Here is a 23,465-nt window from a genome sequence, read left to right as displayed (position 1 = left end):
GAAAGTTGTTAAAGCATAAGGCCATTAAATCCCTTAGTCCCAATTTTATTGTAAATGGACACCTTTGTCTTAGCTTCTAGGTAGACGCTAATTGAGAATTCACTTCAAAAATATTAGCCATTAATGATCTCCTGACTGCAGGCTTTTATTCACTAACTGAAGCACTTCATTCCCTGCTGAGGGCTTGGAGTGGTTGTCCCACCCAGTGCAGACTTCTGGGGTAAGATGCCATTCCAGATAAATATCTGAATGCAAGCCAGCTATCAAGACACAAAGCAGTCAATGCACATAGCAGACAATGTAAGTGACTTCAGTCTGGAGCATCCCAGTCCTAACAGTCCTATGGAAATGCTTAGGTGTGTCTGTGCTTTCAGTTTCCTTTCATTTTTGCTGTGATGGCCTCTGGGGACACTGGATACAAAAGCATTTCTGCCCCAGAACAAACCAACTCCCTGTCATTTGTCTGGGGAGAGCAATTTGTTGGTTTTAGCACTATCTGGTCTTAAATGGAGACTGAATGACAATAAATAAACCCAATAAACCACTGTAGAGTTCACACGTGATTCTGCAAAACCTAAAGGCTTTGTTTTGGGGGAAGGGGAATTGTCTGCCTCATTTGAAAAAAAATTATTTTATTCCCAAACAAAATGACATTTAACACTTTAACTGACTGCAATGAAGCATGTGGAAGCAGACAAATGATTCATCACACTGCTTCCCAGGAACATAGCAAAACCTTCTATTAACTTAATTGATCGAGTGAAAAATTACTTTTAATTGCTTATGTTGCTCCTGAGTGGAAGAACAGAAGATGCTGAATTGCCAGGTTGTGAATATGCAGTTTTAAAAGAATTGCAGAATATGCTTTGTGTTGCAGCATTTTTATGTCTAGACTTCGAGTTGATCTATACAGGGATGGTAAATTAGGCTGGTATGCCATCAGAGATGTCACTCAGACTGTAACTCCTCTTTGCTGAACAATATATAGTGCTAGGCTTAAAGGGCGCTTTTTTTGTTGTTGTTTTGGGTTTTTTTCCCTATTAAGCTGTGTCAGAATTCCCCAGGCTTGGAAACAAATCCTTTTCAGAGCAGTGAAGTCAGTCACATCCTATCTGTGCTCCTGCTTTGTGTTGTTAAGGGCCTTCATGTCTAAACATGTATATTTTCATGTCTAATCCATTGCTGATGTTCATTTGAATCTTTTCAGGATTCCACACTCTCACTCTTGCTGTATTGTGCACTGAAAATATTCACCAGCTTCACTGGTAAAGCTAGACTTGAGTCACACATATTCTTTTTCACATACTTGCTGTGACATACTTTACTGTGTACCTTACATTACTGTTGTTATATGACCTATTGATTGTATTTTAAATATTATCTCACTGATAGGTTAACAGGATAAAAATAAGTACACCTCCTAGTTATCAGGTATCCCATTAATAATATAGCAGGCCTCTTGTACACTTTAATATGCAATTATTTATTATAAGCTTGTTGATTACATCTTGAAGCTCGATATTTGCGAATAGACTGCATTCTCATGAAAGATGCTGGGTCAGTCACTGTGGCAAATGAAGTCCAAACTACTGTGGTCCTCAGCTGTCTACCTAAGAGAGTTAAAAAGATAACTAAATTCAGTCTGCCAGGCTAGATGATTTACAGTCTTAAGCTCTGCCAGGGGAGGTTTAAGTTGGATATTAGGAAGAAATTTTTTACAGAGAGGGTAATCGGGCATTGGAATGGGCTGCCCAGGGAGGTGGTGGATTTACCGTCCCTGGAGGTTTTTAAGATGAGATTGGACGTGGCACTTAGTGCCATGGTCTAGCAACCACAGCAGTGTTGGATCAAGGGTTAGACTTGATGATCTCAGAGGTCTTTTCCAACCTGGTTAATTCTATGATTCTATGATTCTACGATCTTCAACCTCTCTGCTCAGGTCGCTAAGGGCCCAGCTGGCAGTGCTACTCTATCTATCCCAGAGCTATTAAGGTAAGCACAAACTGGCCATTCTACCAGGCTGTAGCTCACTGTGAAAATTCTTGATTGAATCAAAGAGGTAAACTAATAAAAAAAATCACATGGTGCTGTTCCACCTTGCAGTAGGCATATGCCATTGAGTAACACTATTCCTACTACTCAGTTGTCACTTTCCACTTTCCAAAAGATTTTCAATCTTTTCCATCTCTTCTAACTGACCTAGAACTCAATTTAAAAAGCAGATGTCAAAAGAAATTCTTTGGAGCAAAAGGATCAACTATCCAACTATTTTATCTTTCACTGACCAGTGGAGGCAGTTATCTACACTGATGTAACAGGCAGGCATTGCACTTCCCTGATATTTCTCTTCTGAGAGCTCTTCCCTCCATCCTGATGTGTCAGTGCTGACAGCCCTTAGATGTAAATTTTCATTCTACAGTGAATCTCTCTTTTCCTCCTCACAAACACAAGTCATGAGCAGATACAGGCAGAAGAAATTTTTGCTTTCAATTTCAGGGTCTGGCTCCTGCTCTCACACCTTCTCCATCTATCACATCAGCTTTGCACATGGGAATTTTCACTGTGGTCAGTGTTATTCCAGAAGAGGAAAGCTGGACAAATTAGGTAAAATGTCAGGAGAAAAATGCGATTCAAATCATTAGTTGGTGTTTTACTGCTCTGGTATCTAGTTCCAGGTACACTCTATGAGTGCTGTCCTTTGTATTAACCCTTATCACCACATTGCACAAAGCTAGATCTGTTCTGAGTTGGATTCCTAATTTACAGAAATGCTGGGAAGCCACTTTTAGTAAACCAACAGAATCATTCAAACCCCAGATGTCAGTGAAATTTCTGTCATCGTCTCCTATGATGCTTGCTGGGAATTCATGAGATGCAGATAAACACTTGATGATAGTTTAAAATCAAGTGCATGCTTGAGAAAATTATTATTTATAAAAATGAAAGAACTTTCTTTTCTGTGTGCTGCCACTTTGAATGACCTGGAATTATTTACACTGCATTATTGGAAATATTACTGTAATCTTAACTGTGGATTGTGTCTCCATCCTTTTCTTCATCTTCCATAATCACTGTTCGTTCTTCTTCTGTAAACAGCTTAGTACCTTAAAAACAGAAGGACACACACAAAAAAAAAAAAAAGAGGAAAAAAGGAGTTGATTTAGCTACTACTTTTTAGACAATACCAGGCTAAAAAGAATTTTTCAGTCCTCTCATACTTCTTGATCCTAACATAGTTTTCCAATATCATGGGAGTTACTCCTCATTTATTTTCAGCACATCGATCTCGTGATATTTAGTGAACTAGAATTGAATCACTGCATTTTTAGCTAAAATTATTAATTAAGCACTTAATTAATTAATTAAAATTATTATTAAGCACTCTTAAATCCGGCATATTTTTCCTATATGTGAAAAGAGATACTGAAGTTTCATTTGGAAACCTGTTAAAAGGGTTTGAGGACCTCAATAAGGGAAAGAGCTTGCCTGATTAAGTAAATGCTGTGATTAATCTTTGTGACTCAACTAGCTTATGTGAACGTGTATATGTTTCCTCTAAGTATATAGCCATATTACTGAGATTTTTCAAGTGCAGATGATAAAAGAGACAAAGGTTAGAACACCAACATGACAAGTGCCATCTCCACTGAAGTTATATAGTATCAGTAAATTGCAAAAGCTACTGAACAATGTGAAAACAGACTTGGGTTGTAGATTATACCTTCCACAAATCTCTGTCTCTCCTCCCTTCTGTTTCTTTTTCTCTCTTATACTTGAACTGGTAAGTCCACCCTATAGGGGTCTTGAGGTTCTTGTGTGATACCAAGATATCACAAATACTGAAAATGCTCTCTTCATTTAGAAAATAAATAAGAATGAAATGAGAACAATGCATTAGGTACAAAATGTTCTTGAACTCTGTTTTAACATATTGTGCTGGATTTGCCTGTTTCCAGTAAAAAACAAGTGACTTGTGTGATGAATTTTATGTCCACATTCCTTGGTGTGGATGTTGACATAGTCTACAAACAGGATGAGAGATATCATTGTGTTGAGACCAATGAAATCTCTCCCAAATTTGGTCTCCTAATGTTTGATACCAGGTGAGCTGTTCTGTCAAAGCAACCTGTTTTGCTTGTTTCTGCATCAAAAACTCTTTTACAGAGAAGGCTTTTAGTCTTGCCAAGGTCTGAAAATAGGGCAATACCACAGAGGTAGATTTTCTTTAACTTTAGAATCTTTTCAGGGGCGATGAATTATACTGCCCTTCATTTATATGCAGTTCTTGTGAACTAGCACTATGAAATAAACTGAAAGGCATAAATAAATGTTAATTTGAAACACAAAGGACTTTATTTGTTCAAGCAGTAATTGAGTAACTACCATTGTTAACTGCAATATGATGACATTTTATGGAGATGGATGTAAATGTGCCCCACACAGACTAATATTCCTATAGACAACTTAGGCAAATATAGGTAAATTTTTTTTTTACTGTTGTCTTTGGGGTTTGGGTTTTGTCTTTTAAGAAAAGGAGTGGAGGGTTTATGTTGTTGGTTTTTTTATATCATGGAGCATTTGAGGAACAAGGAAAACATAATTAAAACATGCTTAAAATGTGAAGCTAGAATGGATGATTTGAGGAGAGCTAACCTGCTTTTTGGGTAAAATCAGGAATAAGATATCAGATATGTGCACTAAATAAATGGATCATGTCCACTCTCTTATTTAAATGATGAAGTGATGAAGGAAAAATGTGTTTATGTAATTCTGATGGCCTAGTTGTAGCACATAAACTAGTCCTTTTAGCAGATGATAGAGACAGCTGAAAGGTAACACCCAGGCAGAGGTCTCAGCTCTAGTAGCACAGACGCTCACCACAATCAATAGCAAGATCATTACCAATTAATCACTTTGGTGACTGATGAACTCCAAAGGTTTCCAGTAGAGTTCATGATTCAGAGCTCAGAGGTGCATGTAGCCCAGAGATGCAGGTTATTAACTTTCCATGGACCACACGCAATTGCAAGGACAAATCAGCCTTTTAATGCAAAACAGTGGAAAGGATATACAAATGGCATGTCAAAGTTGTAGTTATTTCTGTAACACTGGGAAAGGATTTTTTCCTTTGATACAGTGCCACTGATCACTTGTGGAGAAAATGTGCTTTACTGAATGCAGTTCAGAAGTTCTGGGTGTGAACCAGAAGGATATGAGAAGGTCATTTGATTTGGGGAACATTTGTGAGTTAGTCTTTCTCTGTTTACTGATTAAATAACAGTCTGCCTCTGTTTTCCCAGCTGTGTGTATTATGAAATGCAACTCATCCTGCAGATCTATTTTAAGGATCGGTAGGTTGTTCTGTTAATATCTGCCAAGGGATCTGACTAAAGAAATGAGAAGGTAAATACAATGTGGTCATAATTTCCCAACAGAACTTGCAACTACTTGCAATTTTTAGCTAGACACTAGAACCATAAAGGCTCGCAGAGACATAAGAGTTTCTGTTAGGAAGCTCGAACATAGGCAGAAGAAGTTGGTTTAAATCAACTATTTGCCAGGTGCCCCCTAGATCTAAGCCACTCCTCCTAGGCTATAAATCAGAAAATCAACAAAATAGAACCTGTCTACAGACTGCCTATGGACAACTCCTGCTGGAGAGGCAAGAGGTGACATTAAACTTCTGTGCTTCTCATGTTACCCAGAGGTTTTCGGTGGGATTGTGATGTTATCCTAAAGGAGCTGCCTTAACTGGTTTTCTAGGGTATAAGAATGAATAAGTGTTTGAAACTCTGGGTTTGCTATTTACCTCTGATCTGATTTAGAAACCCTAAGCAGCCACATTTCAGGAACTGTCTTCCCATATTTAGGCATGTATTTATATTGTATCTCAAACCCACAGGCCTGAAGAGCTCTCAGAAATACTTCAGTTACTGGAATATATTGCTAAGTGTGGATGACAATAGAGTGTTCCAGAGCTGACTACAGGCTTAGATCAGATTCAAGCCATTTTCGCTTAGGTGAGACAGAAAAAAAGACCGCTGGAATTGTGATTCTATTTTGTGTTTTAGTCTAATCCCTTCAGAAAAGGTGTTGGCTGACTAAAGGCGAGCTGGCTACTGAAGGAGACTTCTGCTCATAGTTTATTGGTATGTACATGGCACAATGTTATATGTGCCACTTCAGTAGAAGTTTGAAGGCTGAATAGATTTAGAAGCCTAACCCTTGTAGAGGAGAATTCAGATAACTAATTTAGCAGCCCCTTTTCTGTACCTGCATTTCCCAATTGTATTGGGTGTTTGTAAGGTGTAAGACTGATTCTGCTTCTCATTTTTACCACATACCATCTAGTAGACACACTGATTTCCATCACCCTTGAACTGGCATCTAGAAGTGGTTTGCAGAGGATATGAAGAGGAAATGTTAGAAATGGGGACAATCTTCATTAGCAGGTCACAAGAGAGGCCATGTAGCACTGAGAGTGCTGCTTAATGAAAATATTCCAATAACAGGGGGACAGGACAGAAAGGCCTGCCTATATTTGTTGAGCACACATAGCCCTGCTGGGGCTTCTCAGGTCTCCAAGTCTATGATTCAGATTTCATTTTGCATATCAGTTCCAAAGAGTTCAGTTTGTTTGTGCTCTGTCTGCTACTTGATGGAATAGCTATGAAAGTAAGCAAGTGGACCAGCCTTCAACCACAATTTAGTCACCTTTTCATAGCAAGTCATGGAGCCATCACTGATGAATTTCAACAAGCAGAACGATGTATGTTGATATGTATCTTGAAAAGAAAATATGCATCCTTAGAATAGGAAGGGAATGAAATTGAAGCATTCAAACACATAAGTTAGTTTGCCCCTGATATGGGCACAAGTCTGCCAATCACTGGAAAACAGACCCAAATACAGGATCTGAAAAAGCTTTACATGGAGAGGCAGCATCTAGCAGGCTACTTTGAATCCATGTTGCGTGCTGGAAGGTGGCTTCACGAGTAGGCAAGAAAGTGTCATTGGAGGTAGAATTGAAAACAACTGAAAATTGCATTAGTTTCTCTCATTTTCCCCATAACAAATGCACAGAGTTTGAATTTTGTCACACATTTGAAGGTCACCACTTTTTTTTCACCTTCCCTTTCTTTCGCTTCCCTTCCCTAGGAGCATCTTATGTAAGCGTGTATGTATTGCACATTATGCCAGAAGCACAGAACTGTTTTTAAGGTGCTGTTAATGAGAAGTTCATCACAGCTTGATTTTCTCAGTGTGCATCAGGAACTGTGGAGTGAAGAGGAGGTTACTCAAAGTACAGCTTTGCTTTAGGTTGTTTGAGGCATTATAGTGCTGGTGACCTAAAAATTTACAGGTGCTGAGGTTTGAAAAGCAGGGCATTAGCTGGCCTGTCAGAAAAGTAGGATTACAGTTTGCAAAAGATAATCAAGTGACCAAGTATCTTCTCTTACTTCCCTTCCTTTCTGTCCCCAGAGCATGAGCAGGGGATATGTAAAAGACTTTTCATGAGTCACCACTGTTATTAGACCAAAAAGGTCCCGTTCATTAAGAGCAGCTAAGTACGCTGGGCAGAGAGCAACTTCCTCCCAGGCATTCCTCTGACACTAGCCACTTTTTGCTTCCTCTTTGGAGGACCCTTCACCTAGGTTTCTTACCCATTATCAAAGGTGGGATGTGTACTGCAGGTGTATCTTTTCTCCTGGGCTTTTTCTGTTCCAGTTCAGTGATCTGAGAGACTGGACTCACTCTCTCTCTCTGTGGGTTCTCTGTGATACCATACCTTTTCAGCAGATTATCAGAAAAGTCTGAAAGTATGCCTGCAAGCAAGGAAAAAAAATAAAAATGCCACTTTAGCCTAGTTCGCATTGAAGAAACTTACACCTGTGTAATTCTCCCAATGACTACTCTGATGTAAGGCTGCATGAGTGCATGATCTGCTGCACAGCATACCTACCCTACTTTTCTTCCAAGTTAATTATAGGCTGTAGACAATAAAGCTATCAGGCCAGCTGGCTTCTGGTTGTATTATTGCACTAAACTGCAGCCCATCAGAAATCATGGTAAAGATTTCTATTTCAGAACCTTAGACATCTTGTCAAAGTAGCTTAATCACACAGATGCTCAAGCCTCTAGTTGGGAACAATGGGATTGCACAGAAATGGCTTATTTTATCTAATGAAACAATGTTTTCTTTATGGTATGGTAGTTGCAGGCACAAAATGCAGCTCTTCAGCCTCTGAGCCACTCTTCCCTAAATGAGAATTGCTGATGGAAGATACATGTGAAAACTGAACAGAGTCAAATTCAATATCTGGATTACAAATACTGGAAAATCCCAGCTGCTTGTTTTTGACTTGATGAATTATTGCAAAAATACAGGGAACCATACAAGTAGTTACTGGCTAACTCTTTGTGGCAGGAGGGCCTACTCCGATAAGGCCTAGAATCCAATCAGAATGCATACAATGCAAGCTCTCATGCAAGCTGTCTGCGGTAAGTTGCCAGTGGTGCCATGGTAATGTTTTTGGTATTCAAGTATGCTAAAACCAGCTGTGAGATCCTGGAGCTGAATGTGACTGAATTATTTATATGGGTTGGAACCAACTTGCTGTCAGTGTTTGTGTGTGTGTGGGGAAGGGCTGGGCCTAGACCTGCAGGAACATGGTAAGGCCTGCACATAAGCCTGCTGAGGGCACAGGGCAGAGCTGGAAGGCATGGCCTGCTGCCCATGCAGAGCACATGGCAGAGCTGAACGCCCTGCAGCCGGGCTGTCAGTCAAGTCCAACCTGCCTGGTAGCCCACCCACACCACACCCCTGCAGCCTGTGACTGACTACAGCACAACTCACTCTGGCCTGGAAGGCACTGACTGGATATCCTGCCTGGGAGGGAAAACTGAACTCTATAAATATACAAGACTCCGTACAGTCTCTTCTCTTCTTTCTTCTCCCTCTCCAGCCAGCACCATATGAATCATCAGATCTTGTTGGTAACCATTTTTTTCCTTTCCCATCTCTCCTTCTCTCTTTCTTCTCTCTTTACCGCTTTTAATCTGTTTTCTTTTGCTCCTTTCCTTCTCTTATGGATAACTTAAAACCAATGAACTGTGTTTTACTAAAGCTGGTATATGGATTGTTTTAGTGGGTGTTTCCTGTGGAATGGGTCTTTGTGCTGAATGATTTAGTGAAATGCTTTTTTCTTGGTTGTATTTTACTCCTGTAAAAACTTTTTTCCAAAATATCTTATTTTTCTCACTAAATTAAAAAGAATATCTCTTAGAGAAGAGTGTGTGACTCTTTCTCTGGATGCTAATTAGAGGTTATAATGAACCAAAAGGCTTTTAAAAAGTCTTAAATAAAAAATGTAACTGCTCTGGGCAGTTTATAGCATAATCTGGAGCGCAACACCAGCCTGGTTCACCAAACTTCAAACACAGATCCTGATTTTTGAAGTTGGATATGACAGATAAAGTGGTATCTGGCCTGTAAATTTTTAACTAGCAGTCAGTCACTTTATATTGTAAAACTCTAGTTCCCTTTCATACAGTCAGGTTCTTCTAACATAACCCTTCTTGGGGTTTATGTGCAGAGACTCCTCTCTTGGGAGGAGAGGCTGAGAGAAAGAGATCTCCCTACAAGCATTGGTATGGATGAGTTACATCAAATCTCTACTTAATAATTATTTCTTTTTGCTAGCTTTAATAAAATTGCTTCAATAATTGATATAGTGCACTATCCTATCTTATACTATACTACTAGTAGTTTTAGTGTTTATATTGTGTAGTAAATAATTCCGATTAAGATCTTTTGTCTGATCATTTGTAATAATAATAAAAATAATAATTATAATTTTGCCAATCATTAAACCTGTGGGACAAAAGTGGTTCAATCTCACCTTTGTAATTCCTTACATTTAAATTGTTGACATAATCTGCAGCTAATTGGATTCAGGTTCATTTAGACTCCTCTCTCAGAAGGAGTTTAGAAAGCAAGGCAGTTGTTTTTGCACCTTGTAACTCAGGGCACCTGAATGACTCTGCACCTCGTGATGGCAAGGTTTTTTGTCTAAGCCTTCCACTCCCACCTGCAACACTCCTCTATGTATGTGCAGCATGGGAAGAACAACTCGATGATACAAGAACACAACTCTCTCCCCGGAGAGCACAAGGAGTGCTTGTTAGCAGAGAGTGACAAACATTTATTCCCTCTGCTGCTCTTGGAAGATCATCAGGTTTCACTGACAATCTCCTGCTTATTCTTCCCTTCCCCAGGTTGGCTCTCAAACATCTGTAGATATGCCGCAACAGGAAGCATCCTACAAGGAGCGCCTTTTTTTGCTGTGGTGATTTCTGGCTTCCTGAAACACCCACCCTTTGCCAGAGTCCCCATAAGCATATGAGCCCTGTGATTTCTAGGAGGAAATCCTGCATGAAGCAGGAAATCCTACAGGTGGCTTGTGTGCTTCTTTGGTCTACTGCCAGCCTGATCCCCATTCAGCCTCTCTCTGAGCACTGGATATTAGTTTCAAGAGAAAGTGCAGCGGCTGAGCTGGATCCATTTTGATTTTGGACCATATCAAATTGGGACATTGAGCATGGCTCAGCACATCATTTAACACATAAATGTAGCATCATTTAGCAGCAAGACTACAAGCTCCAAGGGAGCACGTTTTCCAGAGCATACATCCACTCACTTTGGTATTCCCAGATCTGTGAGCAAACCCTTCAACTAACAGAGGATGCCTTTGAGGAAGTCAGACTCTGTTCACCTGCCTTCCGAGGTGCACATGCATGGAGCTCTGTTTCTGTTAGCATCCAAGGGGACATAACTGAATGAGAGGTCTATGGAGTTTGCTCAGATACAGTTCCCACAGCTGAATTGGAATTTCAAAGTCGAGATTTATTGCTTACCTGTTAGAGGTGGTGGAGTGTGCAAAGCTGGTGTATCTTTTCTCCTTGGCTTTTTTTGCTCCTGTTCAGCATTTTGGGAAGCTAGGATGGTTTTACCTTTTCTTGGGGTTTTTTTGAGGTCACAGCTCTTAATCAGCTGCTCTGAAAGATCTTCTGCAAGGAAAAGAATAATAGAAATCGAAACTAAGGGGAAATAATAAACCAGACAGTGAAAAGAAAGGCTTTAATAATAGCGCTTTAATCCAAGTAAACTAAAATGCCCATGAAGAAACATCTTTTAAATACTTAGAAACTCATCGAAAGAGGCCTCTGTGCCATACTACATGGGAGTCAAGTGACTTAGGTGGTCCTTCTGTGTTGTAGGCAGTAGATATAAAACAAAGGGAGAGTTGTGGGCAGCTGTGTGTTTACATGGTAGAGGGAAGGCTGCATCATTGTGAGCAGAGGTTCCATGGCTACCCCTGTTTTATCCAGTGCTGACTGTGTGGACTGTGTCTTCAAGAGTTACAATGGCACTTTTATGAAAGAAAGTTCTACATGTGTGGGGTCAGCCTGCGGTACTGCTAAAATGAGCCAGTCAATATATTGTTCCCTTCAAGAGTTGCCTTTGTTTCAAGAGCTACTGAGCTTTTGATTTACATAATATTATACTGGATTTCTGCTTTTCCCCTAAAACAAGCCTTGACTCAGATGACTCAGAGAGTCAGCATGTCTTTTTCTACAAGAGACTGCATTTTTGGGTGCTTATGCAAGCTGAAAATATTGAAGGTAATCTGTTGTGGTGGTGCATCCTCCTCCCTCACCTCCTCTTTAGGCCTACTCTTTGATCTCAGCAGCTTCTGACAAGCCTTGGTTGAACCAGCTGAGTGGTGAAGTGCCCCTTCACTGTACCAGTTGGGTGGGGAAGCATCCCTGACCATACTGGGTGCTCTTGCATGGTAAAGGTAGGAACAATTCTGACCATACCAGGAACATCAGCTGCCCAACCAAGGTGAGGAACAAAGGATAAACAGTTATTCGTGTTAGCCTTGGTAAGTAATTTACCTGAATTGTAGCCCAAGTGAAATGGTACCATTGTTAGGAGACCTTGTGAAAAAAATGAATCATAGCCTGAGTGCAACAGTACTATTGTTACTGGATTTTTTGGGAAAAATTATCTTGTGACCCTATAAACAGCAGTGCTAAGTGAGGCCTCCCAGAGTTTGAGCTCTCCTGGAAAGCAGTGGGCTGCACCAGCAACTCCGTTTGAGTGGGATGCCTCTCAGAGCTCACAAACCCTCAGGTTTGGAATACTTGAAACATCGTCGCTGAAGACGAGGTCTAGGTGGATTACACACACTGCTTCAGGGCCAGCCCATGCCTGTTGAGAAATGCTAAGGGATTTGATATAAATACTTCACTGAGCTTAAAGGGAATTTTTGATAAGTACCTTTACACACATAGATGTAGATGTGTATATTTCTTTCCCTGTGTGCATGCAAGTGAATTGATTATGTTATGAATGTTGTTATTTTGAGTTTATAATTAACTCATTGTTATAATTGTTGCAAATCCTATTGAATCACTTCTTAAAATGTTAAATTAGTCAATGATCAGGTGCTTTTGCACCCTTTTCTGGTATCCATATCGTCTGCGCTCTAACCCTCTTGCATCCCCAGTCTCTGTGTAAATTATTCCAAACTGCTTCTAATCCAATTTACTTATGTATGCTTCATCTATGTAGTAAGTAATAGAATGAACCTTGCCATTTAACTCACACTCTCATAAATTCAGATTAAAGCCTGTATTTTGCCATGACTTTGACAGTGATTCTTTAAATGTTCTAACTACTCATTTGCGACACCTTTCATTATTATCATCACACAAACCAATGCTCTAAATTCTTAAAAGCTGCTTGTTTGCCTTCATCTGGGTTCCCCACACCCTTACCCAACCCCTGACTGCAGACTTGGATGCAAGCGCAACTTCATTCCAGGCTCTCCGAACACTATTTAAGACATGTTATGTCTGTGAGCCTGCAGATTGTAAAAATGGTGCCTGTGGCTAGAAATGCCATGTGACATGACAGAACTAGGATACCTTCCTTGCGGGACAAATAAACAAAATGTATAAAATTCTGCTTGCCTGTGGTGAGACACTTTTTTTGACAAGCAAGTGAAATTGCCTTTGTGTTTCATTATTGTCATCGCAAGGGTGACGATGAGCAAAGAGATTTTTGTTTCTGGGTAGCTAAATCTTCAGGGCAATTTTGCAAGATGGGAGTGAAGTAATAGCATTTGAAGTAGAAGCAAAGACCATGAATACACAAAAAGCACATCTGTCAAGTATGGAGTCTGGTATTCAGGAGAGTGGCAGAGCAAAGACGACTAGTATGCCTAGTCTAAAAAGTAGGTTCAAGAAAGGAAACAGATTGATGATGAAGGAGGAAACATTTTTAGAAAGCTGCCCCAATGAAGTTAAATGGAATGCTTGAAATCTTTTACTCAAATTGCATATGGAAAATGTGTTTAGGTAAAGCTTAGCTATAGCCTAGCTTTCAGTTTACTGTGATATAAATGAAGAAACTGCTCTATGTTTTCTACTGGAAAAAGATCAATGACTCTTTTAGCTTTCTCCTCTTTAATTAATTTCACTCTAGAATTTCAGCTGATATTTATATGCAGGAAAAATGCTCTTTGCCTTTCCATCTGGCATCAGAAGTGTCAGCAGAAGGTGTAATTATCCGTTTTCATCAGGGCTCAGTTGTATCACTGGAGGGGAAAAGTGGACACTGGACAGGACTTTATGATGTCAAGGCAACACCTCTCATTAGTGCAATGACATCATCTAATAACACTTACCTAAATGGTTACACTGTGAATCTCGCTTATCCAGTCTGTCATCTGGCATATCAAGTGGCTGAACACATTCTGTTGACATCATTGAAATAGGCTTTTCTCCTCCTTTGAAGATACTACACACACACAGACACACACAAAAAAAACCCAAAACAAACAAATGAACAAAACCGCAAACCAAAACAAAACAAAACAAAAAAAACCAAAACAAAACAACAAAAAAAGCACAACCATATTGGTGTTATGTATCCACTTGCCAGCCAGATCATGATGAGCTCTTGTCTTCCAGCTGCCCTCTGTCATGCAGTCTGCTGGCCTGATTTCAATCACCCATGCTGAGATGCACCCTTGCTGTAAGGAACCCACAATAGCACGGGTTGGCTCTACAGAAGAATACTGACTTTGATCATACAGAAAGTGCTATCTCATACACATAGTAAATTACTAGGGTTTTTTCTGGTTTTTCTAGTTTTCTTCTCCATTTTTTCTCAAAGATAAACTAAGGATCATATTTGGTGTTTATTATATGATCCAACTTTAATTATGAGTTCTGTTGAGTTAGTCTTATAAGTACGGCTCCTCTAAGAGACCTTGAAGACCCTGAAGATCCAAGTTTAAGGGCTGCCTCAGAAAGATGACCAGTGCACACAGACCCCAAAGCCAGCATGAAGTAGACTTCCTCATCACTTTGGTAAGAGCATAGAAACCCATTTCACTAGGCTGTTTATTTGTCCATGCTCTGTAAGTCTCAGTAGATTGCTGTTTTGGCTGGTTTACCCCTCTTTAGGCATAGCTGCAGTCGGTGTTGAAGCCCATCCTCCTACCTGAGCTTCCCCAGCACCTCCCCCAAGCTGAGAGTTGGTCCTGGACTCAGTAACTCTGGGCTGCCACAGATGCCATCACAGAGAGAAGAAAATTAGACCATTTTTCACTGCTGATTGTTTCTAGGTTGCTTAGCAGAAACCCATCAGAATGACAAAAGCAATGTTAAAGGAAGAAGACCTTCAACCTGAAGGCACAGTCCAAGTGATCTTGGTATCTCTCTTCATCCAGCAACAGTTGTGCTAGTTTCTTATGCACGACCTCTACTGTCCATTTTCAGGGAATAAGAGCAGACTGTGACTTCCTTGTAAGGAGGAGAAAGGCAATGAGGAAGAGAAAAAAACACAGGAGACAATAAGAATAGTGGATGAAAGACAGGTTGAATTGGGAAAATGAATGAAGGGGAGCTGGAGAAGGAAAGGCAAATAAAAGAAAAGTGAAAACAAAGGCAGCTGGACAAAAGCAGTGAAAAGGATGATGGGAAAATAGGAGACTGAACTGTGGGACTTTATTTTTATCTTGCTGGAGGTAAAGAAATTACCTTACTGTTTCTCTGTAAATTGCAGTGGTTGTTTGTCAACAAGAAACAGAACAGCAGGAGAATTAACCTCATTTTTATGACTGCATCTATATAAAGAACAGTTCATTCTTATAAGCAAAATGCAGTCACATAAATATTTGCAAAAGAAAGTATGAAAGGTTGCACTGAGCTAATTCTTCAGGGGATGGAAAAACATATCTTAAATGCCAGTGACTTCAAAGTAAGTGGAGTAACACTGCCTAGCAGCATAAAATTTTACTCAACTCATGTATGTGTGGGATTAACTCCCTTACATTTTAGTATTTAAAATTTACAAAAATTTGTAACATTCTACAAATTCTTAAAACCTTACTGAATAAGGCCTGTATAAAGGGTTTGACCTCTGGATGTTCACTGTAGAACTGTCCCCATCCAGCCTCACATATTTACTAAAGTATTATACCACCTCAAGACTTCATTTGCACTTAGAGCAAGAAAAATCTCCCACTTGAGAAGACTCTACATAAAGAAGTCCTTGAATACACCTTAGCATGGTACGGTTGCTCTGTTTCTCCACTGTATAAATAAACTATAACTATGGCTTAAAATGAAGCAGACATAATTTTATTTAAAACAAAAATTTATAATCTGACCAAATGAAGGTGCACACTGCATTTTGTGACTTGAGGGAGTTTTATTCTTCAATGCCATTTGATTTTATTGAATTTGATTAGGGCACACTGGCTAAATATTATGATTGTATAAATGTTTTATAACATATGATTAATTTTGGTTAGATTTCATTAAGTTGTTCCATTAATTATTTCACCTAATAAAAATTAAGCTTGTAAAGAGACTTGATATTGGATTGGTATATGCAGATTATGAGAAAATTGCACCATTGTTTTTTCTTAATATAGTAGTTTGAAAAATATTATTCTAAAATACAATTCTTAGATCTATGTTCATATTTTCATGGTCACACATGCCAAGCCCTTGGCATCTTCAGTGCTTAAAATACTGCTTTACAGCCTAACTTCTGACACTTCCCTTCCTCTTTTTTTTTTTTGTAAGTTTGCCCTTCAGCCAGCATTGCCTTGCTTACAAAAGTGTTTACACACGGCACATTGTGGCAGTCTGTGTGACAAAAGAATAAAAAGAGGCAAATTACCAAAATATATCATGGGTTTTGGCATCTTGGGTGTATATGCATTGGGTACAATGTGTGGACCTGTGAGTGCTGTTACATCCTCACAGCTGTTACATTACACACAGAGCTCTCCTTCAAAGGAGGGTTGCTGTATGTGAGCATTGCAATAGTACTTTTCCAAACCATTAAAATATATTCCTGTAACTAAGGAAACGCATTCCTCAGTAACATTTTACATGTGAAGGTTGCCTGCTATGGGGACTGTATGTCCCCACTGAATTGAAGCTTGTTCTCAATTTTCATGTGTTAAGTGCAACACTTTTCCTAGCAGCCTTCACACTAGCACAGTTTGCACTCTCTGCTGCCATCAGTCACCTTGGTAGCTAATGCTTGCTATTTATATGATGAACTAAGGTTCATCATATAAATATAAGGGTTTTTTCTTGCACTTTGTTATATCTCTTGACATAATGATGCACAGTCATCTTTTATGCATTTATAATGGTTACAGTGGAGCTCTAAGTCACATTCAACAGAAGATACTTCCTGAAATGCTATAGATCTTTCCATATTAATTAGGATTCAATGGTCATTTAGCCTGAGACTTTGGTACAATGCAGATAGGCTGTACCACACCCCTGCAAAGATATAGGACTAAAGGAGTTGCCTTGAGCCTCTTATTTCTAGGAAAAAATAGAGCTGATTGAGACACCTGAAATACTTTCCTAAGAGTTGAGAGAAACTCTAGTTTTGCCTATATGGTTTTTTATTGCCCCTTGTTAAAATTTTTGGCATTCTATAGGATTGGCTCTAGTTACAGACAGATGAGGACAATGAATGATAAGTCAAACTGAAAAGTGCAGGTATGACTAAAAGCTACTTCAGCCTCATGTAAATGAACTTTCATACTGAATCACTGTCGTATAACAGTAGGACTCCTTTGGGCACACATTCGTGTAAGACATAGTGATTCAGATGAAAAATATCTGAACTTTTCACCTTCTGGATGTCAGCTTTGGATTTTTAGATAGCTTAAAGTGCATTCTATTTTTTTTCAAAATTCTCAGTTGCTGTACATGCTTGATTGAAGTGCCCAAATAAAGCTATCCTATCACTCACTAAGATAGTCTTAAAATACACAAAGGCTTGCAAATAATATGATTCTTTTCTTTACTTAAATTGTGGGTTTCCATAAAAAAGGGCACCAATGCAACCAGCTCCAGGCTTCAGTTATGTAAAAATATTTTGCTGGAGACAGACAAAGGAGCTGGTTTTGGTCTACTGTTTTAATGCACAGTTGGTTTAATGTAGATATTTGTTTCACAAGTAATCAGCCTAGAGCTTAGGAAATACTCAGTAAAGCTACTCACATATTTCTACTAAAATGATGTAAATCTTTCAAGGCCATCTGATACTGTGACATTTAAACCAACTTATGATGAAATCTCATGAGAAAAATCTACCTTGTAAGATAGAAAACTAAAGCTTTCAGAACAAAACTAGACTTTTCATTTGATCCTGAACTAGGTATGGAAATGGCTTGGGGGGAAAGTTAAATCTCCATTTCTTGTCTTCTCTTAGGGTTTGAATGGTTCTAGGTGCTACGTGAAAATTAGGTACCTAGGGATAGTTGTATCTAGTCTCAAGGGACAATGCAGTTCTCAAATGAGTCATCAATAGGTGATCATTCTTATCTATAAAATGGAGAAATGAAGTTCTGATATGCAATTCTTATGAAAGTTTACAGGGGCTATATGGGCATCGATGTCAATACTCCTCACCATTGTATAGTAAGGCTCAAGGTATGTTGAATACTTAGAATTTCTGAACTGACCCTTTGTAAGGTATCCACAAACTGTCCTTCTGAAGACTTCAGTAGACCATGTGGTGTTGTATGTGAATTTTTTTTCTTCTTGTTTGGAGGAGTGTTTTGTTTCCGCAACTGACAAAATCCCCAAGAAAAGCATGTGCTAGTTTCCAAGACATGCACAATTATTAAAGAAACCATTGGCATGTTGACAAGGATGCTACGTAAATAAAAGTACTCTTGAGATGATCCTTGTTGGGTAGCAACAGGCAATCTGAATTTAATAAGTATATTTTGGTAGTTGGTAATACACATTTCCACAAAAGCCTGTGTGACACTATGTACATATCTTCTGAAGCCACAGCAATTTGTAAGAACATATTTTGCCATGAGCTGAGAGAAGAGGCAGAAAGAGAGGCAACTGAGGCCCTGGAGTGGGACAGCGTGCACACATGCTTGTCCACATTCCCATAGGCAGGGCCTGACCTTGCTGCTGCTGGTGTATGAGAGTATGATGGTGTATGGAAATGAGAGTAAGTAGGAATATCTTACAGGGTGCTTCCCCATGCAGACATGAGACAGAGGCTGTACTGCAATAGTTACAGTCCAGCTTTGACCAAAAGCAGCATACTGCTGTTGTGCCCAAAGACCTGCTCTGGCATCAGGGTTTGCTCTTTAAGACTGGTACCTCTTCTCCCATCATATGCACATTTACGGTTTCCTGTCAGGTTTTGATTATTAAAATATTTTAAATTGGTTTGTCCCTTTCTGTCTGGTTGCAATGAGCGCATGAGCAAAGAGGGTCAGGCAGGCTCCCAGCATCCTTCCCTGCTCTTCTGTTGCCTCCCTAAACCTATGTGGGAGGCAAAGACAGACCTGTCCTTCCTTCTATAGCATGTCCTTTGCAGAGGGCCCTATAGTGCAAGTAGGTTCCTTATTTGCATTAAGTCATTTACAAATTCATAAAGAAGGGATAAGATACTATCCCCTGGATGTAGCCATCTCACACCCACCTTCCCAAGACAGAAATCACATGAAACAGCTCAGGGGCCAAGGGGGATGGTACAACACCAGGCTACATTTGGCTTCTTACACCTTCACTCAGCAGGCAGACTTGGCACCTTTATCAGCAAATATGCACCTCATACCCCTTCCTATCCTAGCCCAATTGCAACTGCTTCCTGGCAAGTCATAAATAAAGCAAGACAACCAGTCTACTGCAGTCAGAGTAGAAAACAGATGTCCTAAAAGTAGAAAGTCTGGATGTTCTTGTGTTGCATTCCAAACTTTTCGTTACAAGTTTTACCATATGTTTAATGTTACCCTATTGGAGTAATGCCTTCGTGGGCACAGAAGACAGCTTTATGCTAATACACAGAGTTTCTTCTTCAGTTATTTAGGCACTAGGCTGCTCTCTCCAGGTATTCTTTTCAGATTAGTCTGAATTTTACTTTTCTAAAACATATTTAATTCTTTTTAGCAAACACTTAGATATTGGAAAGCTGGATCTGAGTGCCTTCTTCCACCCCAAAACTTTGCTACTACTAATAACACAGATACAGAAATATCACAGAATTGTCTGGGAGCAGTTTCTTCTCACAGAGAGTGTGCTTCTGGGCACTATTTCAAAAGCCTTGGCTGGGCTGTGGACTGATTCCCAATAGCACCCATAAACATGTAAAATAAATAAAAATAACAACAGCTGAACTTTTGATTGACTGAAAAATTGTGATATACATTTGCACAGGTTCTGGTCACAAAGTTTTTGCCTTTGGAAATAATAAAAAATACAAAGTCTTCCTTAATTATTTCCTTAAAGTACCAATTAACCCCTTGCACATGCCAACCTTAGTAGTGGGATAAGAAGTCCTGATACCAATTCCCACTCTGCTGGATTGTATTATCTGCCTGTGAACTGTCCCCGCAGTTAAAGTTAGTTGAAGCAGTTTTCTCTTAAGTACTCTCCCTGCCATGACCCCATCCATGCATTCCAGCCTCAGTGCAGTCACACCTCAGTTTTCTCCAAATGGGACCATCCCAAGCCCACTCCCTGCAGAGTGGGACCCTTTCTTGCTAGTCCCCAGAGCCCCAGAGGTGACAAGGCAATTTGCCATGCTGGTGGTGACTGCTAAAAAAAAAAAAAAAAAAAAGAGAGAGATTAAAATCAGGAAGCCAACCAAGCCAACCAGCTGAGAGAGAAGCATGCAAACATGTGGCTGAAGTACTTACAAAGCGGTGCGAGGTGGTGAGGAAGGTGCAGTTTGGTGTCGAGGCTCGCTGGAGGGGCTGGGGCTGCAGCTGACGCTCTTACCTGTCTTATCTAGGGAGAAGTAGGAGCCGTCGCTATGGCAACGCCATGCTCAGGCGTCCTCTGGGAGGCTGGGGAACAGCATCACCAGTCCCTGACCCACCAGTGGATTCTAATCCTGTTTCGTTCCTCTTCCACGAGTTGCAGAGGCCGAAGGAGAGGAATCAGAATGCAGAGGAGACGGGCATTGCCTCAAGGCTGAGGCACCGTTCCTGCCAGATGACCAAGAGCCACAAATGCTGGTGCTCTCAAAGAAGTAGGGGAGGATTCAAAAGCTTTGGCACAGAGAGCCAAAAAGTGAGCTGTAGCTGCCGTGTCTAGAGGCACAAAGAAAATGACAAGGGGAGGGAGCAAGACTGATGACCAAGACTGATGACGTCAGGGACCCAGGGGAGAGCTGAGGGTAAAAGTGCAACGTGTCCAGGAGCAGCACCGTAAGCATGAAAACTGATGGACAGTCTCTCCAGCACTGAGTTGCAGCAATGACTGCAGTGTTTGTGTATATATCTGGCCACAACTGGTTATACAAGCATGGTATTTATGGGGCCAGGCAAGGAGTTTTCCATGGCTGCCAGTTGTTTGCCAGTAGAGACCAATCTCTCCTATACCTTTGGATGGAGCTGTTGTTTCAACTGAAAGAAAAATATACGAACATGCCTGACATTAGAAAAACTCTGAAAGAAATACTCTACTCAGTGGTGGGAATTGCCCTTCTCTTAGTATTCATTTGCAACAAAAATGCTTTTGTCTAGGCCTTTTTATTAAAACATCTTTAAAAACTGTGATTACTCACGGTTGAGGTTGTCTTCTCCTCTTTTCCCCCACTCAGCAGCTGCAATTCAAAAGCACCAGTGTGCATAGCATACTTTAAATTAGTCAAGGTTCCTTTCATAAATAGCATATTGTACAGAAGGCCAAAGGGACAAAGTGCTAATTGCCAGCCCTGCAAACTGTGCAACACCCTTGGATCCTTTATGTATCATATGCAGTTCTGCAAAATGCCAAGCATGTTAAATGCTTTAAAGGCACCACCTGAAAGAACTGTGAGCTTTCCCCATCAATGCCTGGGAGAGAAAAGCACATTCATTACTCTACAGAGTGTAAATCACCTGTGTTTAGGTGAATCAACGTCCAATCTTCAAGTTCATAAATGCACTCTTGAAAAAATTAAGCATAGGCTCCTAAGATTTTTTTGAGTCAAGATTAAGATTTCTAACTGAAAAGAAATCAAACAAACAAACAAAAGCAAAATAAAAAACAACCCCCCCTTCAAACTCCTCCAAACCATACAACCCCAAAAATTGATTTTTATGATTTCCTCATCTCCATCATTGCCAAGACCACTCTTTTGCAGTGAATTTTAAATAAAACCCCTTTATTTTCCATTGAAATGCCTTTTACTTAGAAACACAGGTTATGCCATATTTTTCTATGCACTGAGAAAAATCAGAATGAGATGACTGAATAGTAGGCTCATGAAACACAATGCTCAAATCAGAAATACCTTTTTGAAACTCAGCTCAAGACTGCCTTTTTATTGTCCTGATTGAAAAAGTGAGTCATTCATTTATAGCATTAAAGAATTCCCTGAGGGTGAGGAAATAATTTCCTGTTCTAGCCATCAGATCCCAAGGTTGCTTTGGGAATATTACAGGATAGGTTTACTCAAAAGGAAAGCAGACTATCACACTCAGCAAGATTACGTATCCAGCCCTGGTCATCCCTTAGATTTGTTAGCCACCACCTGATGCCATGAAGCATTTAACTACAGCAGCATATTTATCCCAGTCTTTACAGAATGGCTGTTGCATTACCAGTGTGATGGAGGATTTACTCTCAAACCTGATCTTTTAAATGCTTACAGTTGTTGTCCTGCTTTTAAGAGGGTTGGGACTTCTGCCAGCTTTCTAATCCTTCCTGCTCAGTTATTTCACAATAATAGTTGGAAAATAGTCTGAGTTCGTAAAAAATCTGCACTTTAATCCTCTTTCTATGTACATGAGTATTCCCATCTTGGGAGAAGTAGTTCTTGGGTAACTACTCCTGTAGTTAAAGACAAGAACATATCTAAAAGTTTCCAGGCCAGTGCTTTAGAAGACAAGTGGTGCAGCTTTGACAAATAGGAAAGTAGGAGAAGATCTAACAAAAAACATAAATACAACACATACACACACACATGCACACATGTACCTACATGCATGCATGTTTGTATAACTATTACCTTCCTATGTGTTTGTTATTGGTCATGGATGTGGGGCAGAGCAGCTGATGCTGCCTGCAGAGGTGATATGGTTTGAAGCTGACTCCCTGCCAAGTCTCCAAACCTTACCACAAGAAGTCCCCCCCCAAACCTCAGGGAGAAGGGGGAAAAAAACCCAAGAGAACCGAAACGAGAGAGAGACAGCTAAAGTAGTATATATAAATATATTTACACTTATGTTACAGTTATATACAATTGAAATATATATACAATTTCACAAGGAAAAAGGAAAGGGAAGGGGGAAGGGAAAAAAGGAACAAAACCAAAATAAAATATATATATATATCCCGATCAGCAGCCCAAGATCTAGCAACTAAAAGAATTAGCAAAAGACTGTTACTAGTCTCCTTGGAACAACAGAAAGTCACGCTGGAATGACTGCCGGCAACCCCTGTCTCCCAAGGTCGGCAAGGCCTTACCAGGCCTCACTCTCCAATACGACAGACTCAACAGCAGGGAAACCCGCACCTCCAAGCCACCAGAAGGAAAGAGCGAAGGTCTTTCCTCCTTTCTTCTTGTAGCCTGGCTTACGTAAAAATTGTGGGGAATACTGGGTAAATCTGGGCCCTTCCTTGGTTACAAACTGGTCACTAAGGAAGGCCTAGACTAAACTACCACAAGAGGCAAGGATGAGTCTGCTGGGAAGGAGGTGAAATTGTACTGCAAAGAAGAGAAACGGGACACTGGAGATGACCAGGTAAGTCATATCACAGTACCTTCCCACACAAAACTCTCTCTAAAGAGGTGAAAGTGAACATGATTATCAGTACCATGAAGGCCTGTTGCCTTAAAAATGATGTAGTTGTATCCTCTGTATGTTCCATATCTTCTTCAGAAGACCATG

The 23,465-nt window shown here is 40.0% G+C and overlaps 1 protein-coding gene across 3 annotated transcripts; it reads right to left on the bottom strand.

Annotated features, from left to right (window-relative positions):
* Positions 1-1,462: 1,462 nt before the first annotated feature.
* Positions 1,463-20,673, bottom strand: PPP1R17 (protein phosphatase 1 regulatory subunit 17). 3 transcript variants are annotated; one of them, XM_027655901.1, is made up of 6 exons: positions 20,283-20,673; positions 13,758-13,870; positions 10,918-11,070; positions 7,665-7,826; positions 3,030-3,104; positions 1,463-1,610 (listed from the first exon to the last, which is right to left on the bottom strand). In XM_027655901.1, the coding sequence occupies exons 2-6, from the start codon at positions 13,837-13,839 to the stop codon at positions 1,480-1,482; spliced, it is 603 nt and encodes a 200-aa protein (XP_027511702.1). In that variant the 5' UTR covers positions 13,840-13,870; positions 20,283-20,673; the 3' UTR covers positions 1,463-1,479. The 3 variants fall into 3 exon arrangements, with proteins under 3 accessions (XP_027511702.1, XP_027511704.1, XP_027511703.1); XM_027655903.1 differs by lacking the exon at positions 7,665-7,826 and having other exon boundaries at positions 13,758-14,105; positions 20,283-20,619; XM_027655902.1 differs by lacking the exons at positions 1,463-1,610; positions 20,283-20,673 and having other exon boundaries at positions 2,930-3,104; positions 13,758-13,942.
* Positions 20,674-23,465: the final 2,792 nt, after the last annotated feature.

The sequence above is a fragment of the Corapipo altera genome, unplaced genomic scaffold (genome assembly GCF_003945725.1).
Source record: "Corapipo altera isolate COAL_440 unplaced genomic scaffold, ASM394572v1 59, whole genome shotgun sequence".
In the NCBI taxonomy this organism is placed as follows: domain Eukaryota; kingdom Metazoa; phylum Chordata; class Aves; order Passeriformes; family Pipridae; genus Corapipo; species Corapipo altera.
The sequence above is the reverse complement of the archived record's forward strand: the minus strand, read 5'-3'. Positions and strand labels throughout refer to the sequence as shown.

Excerpts from the sequence above, each read along its gene's own strand:
- PPP1R17 (XM_027655901.1), bottom strand. The coding sequence starts at position 13,839 with ATGATGTCAACAGAATGTGTTCAGCCACTTGATATGCCAGATGACAGA. Across the intron at positions 11,071-13,757 it reads TTCACAGTGTAACCATTTAG|AAGATCTTTCAGAGCAGCTG; the intron begins GTAAGTGTTATT and ends TTTTCCTTGCAG. Across the intron at positions 3,105-7,664 it reads CATCCCACCTTTGATAATGG|GTACTAAGCTGTTTACAGAA; the intron begins GTAAGAAACCTA and ends TCTGTTTTTAAG.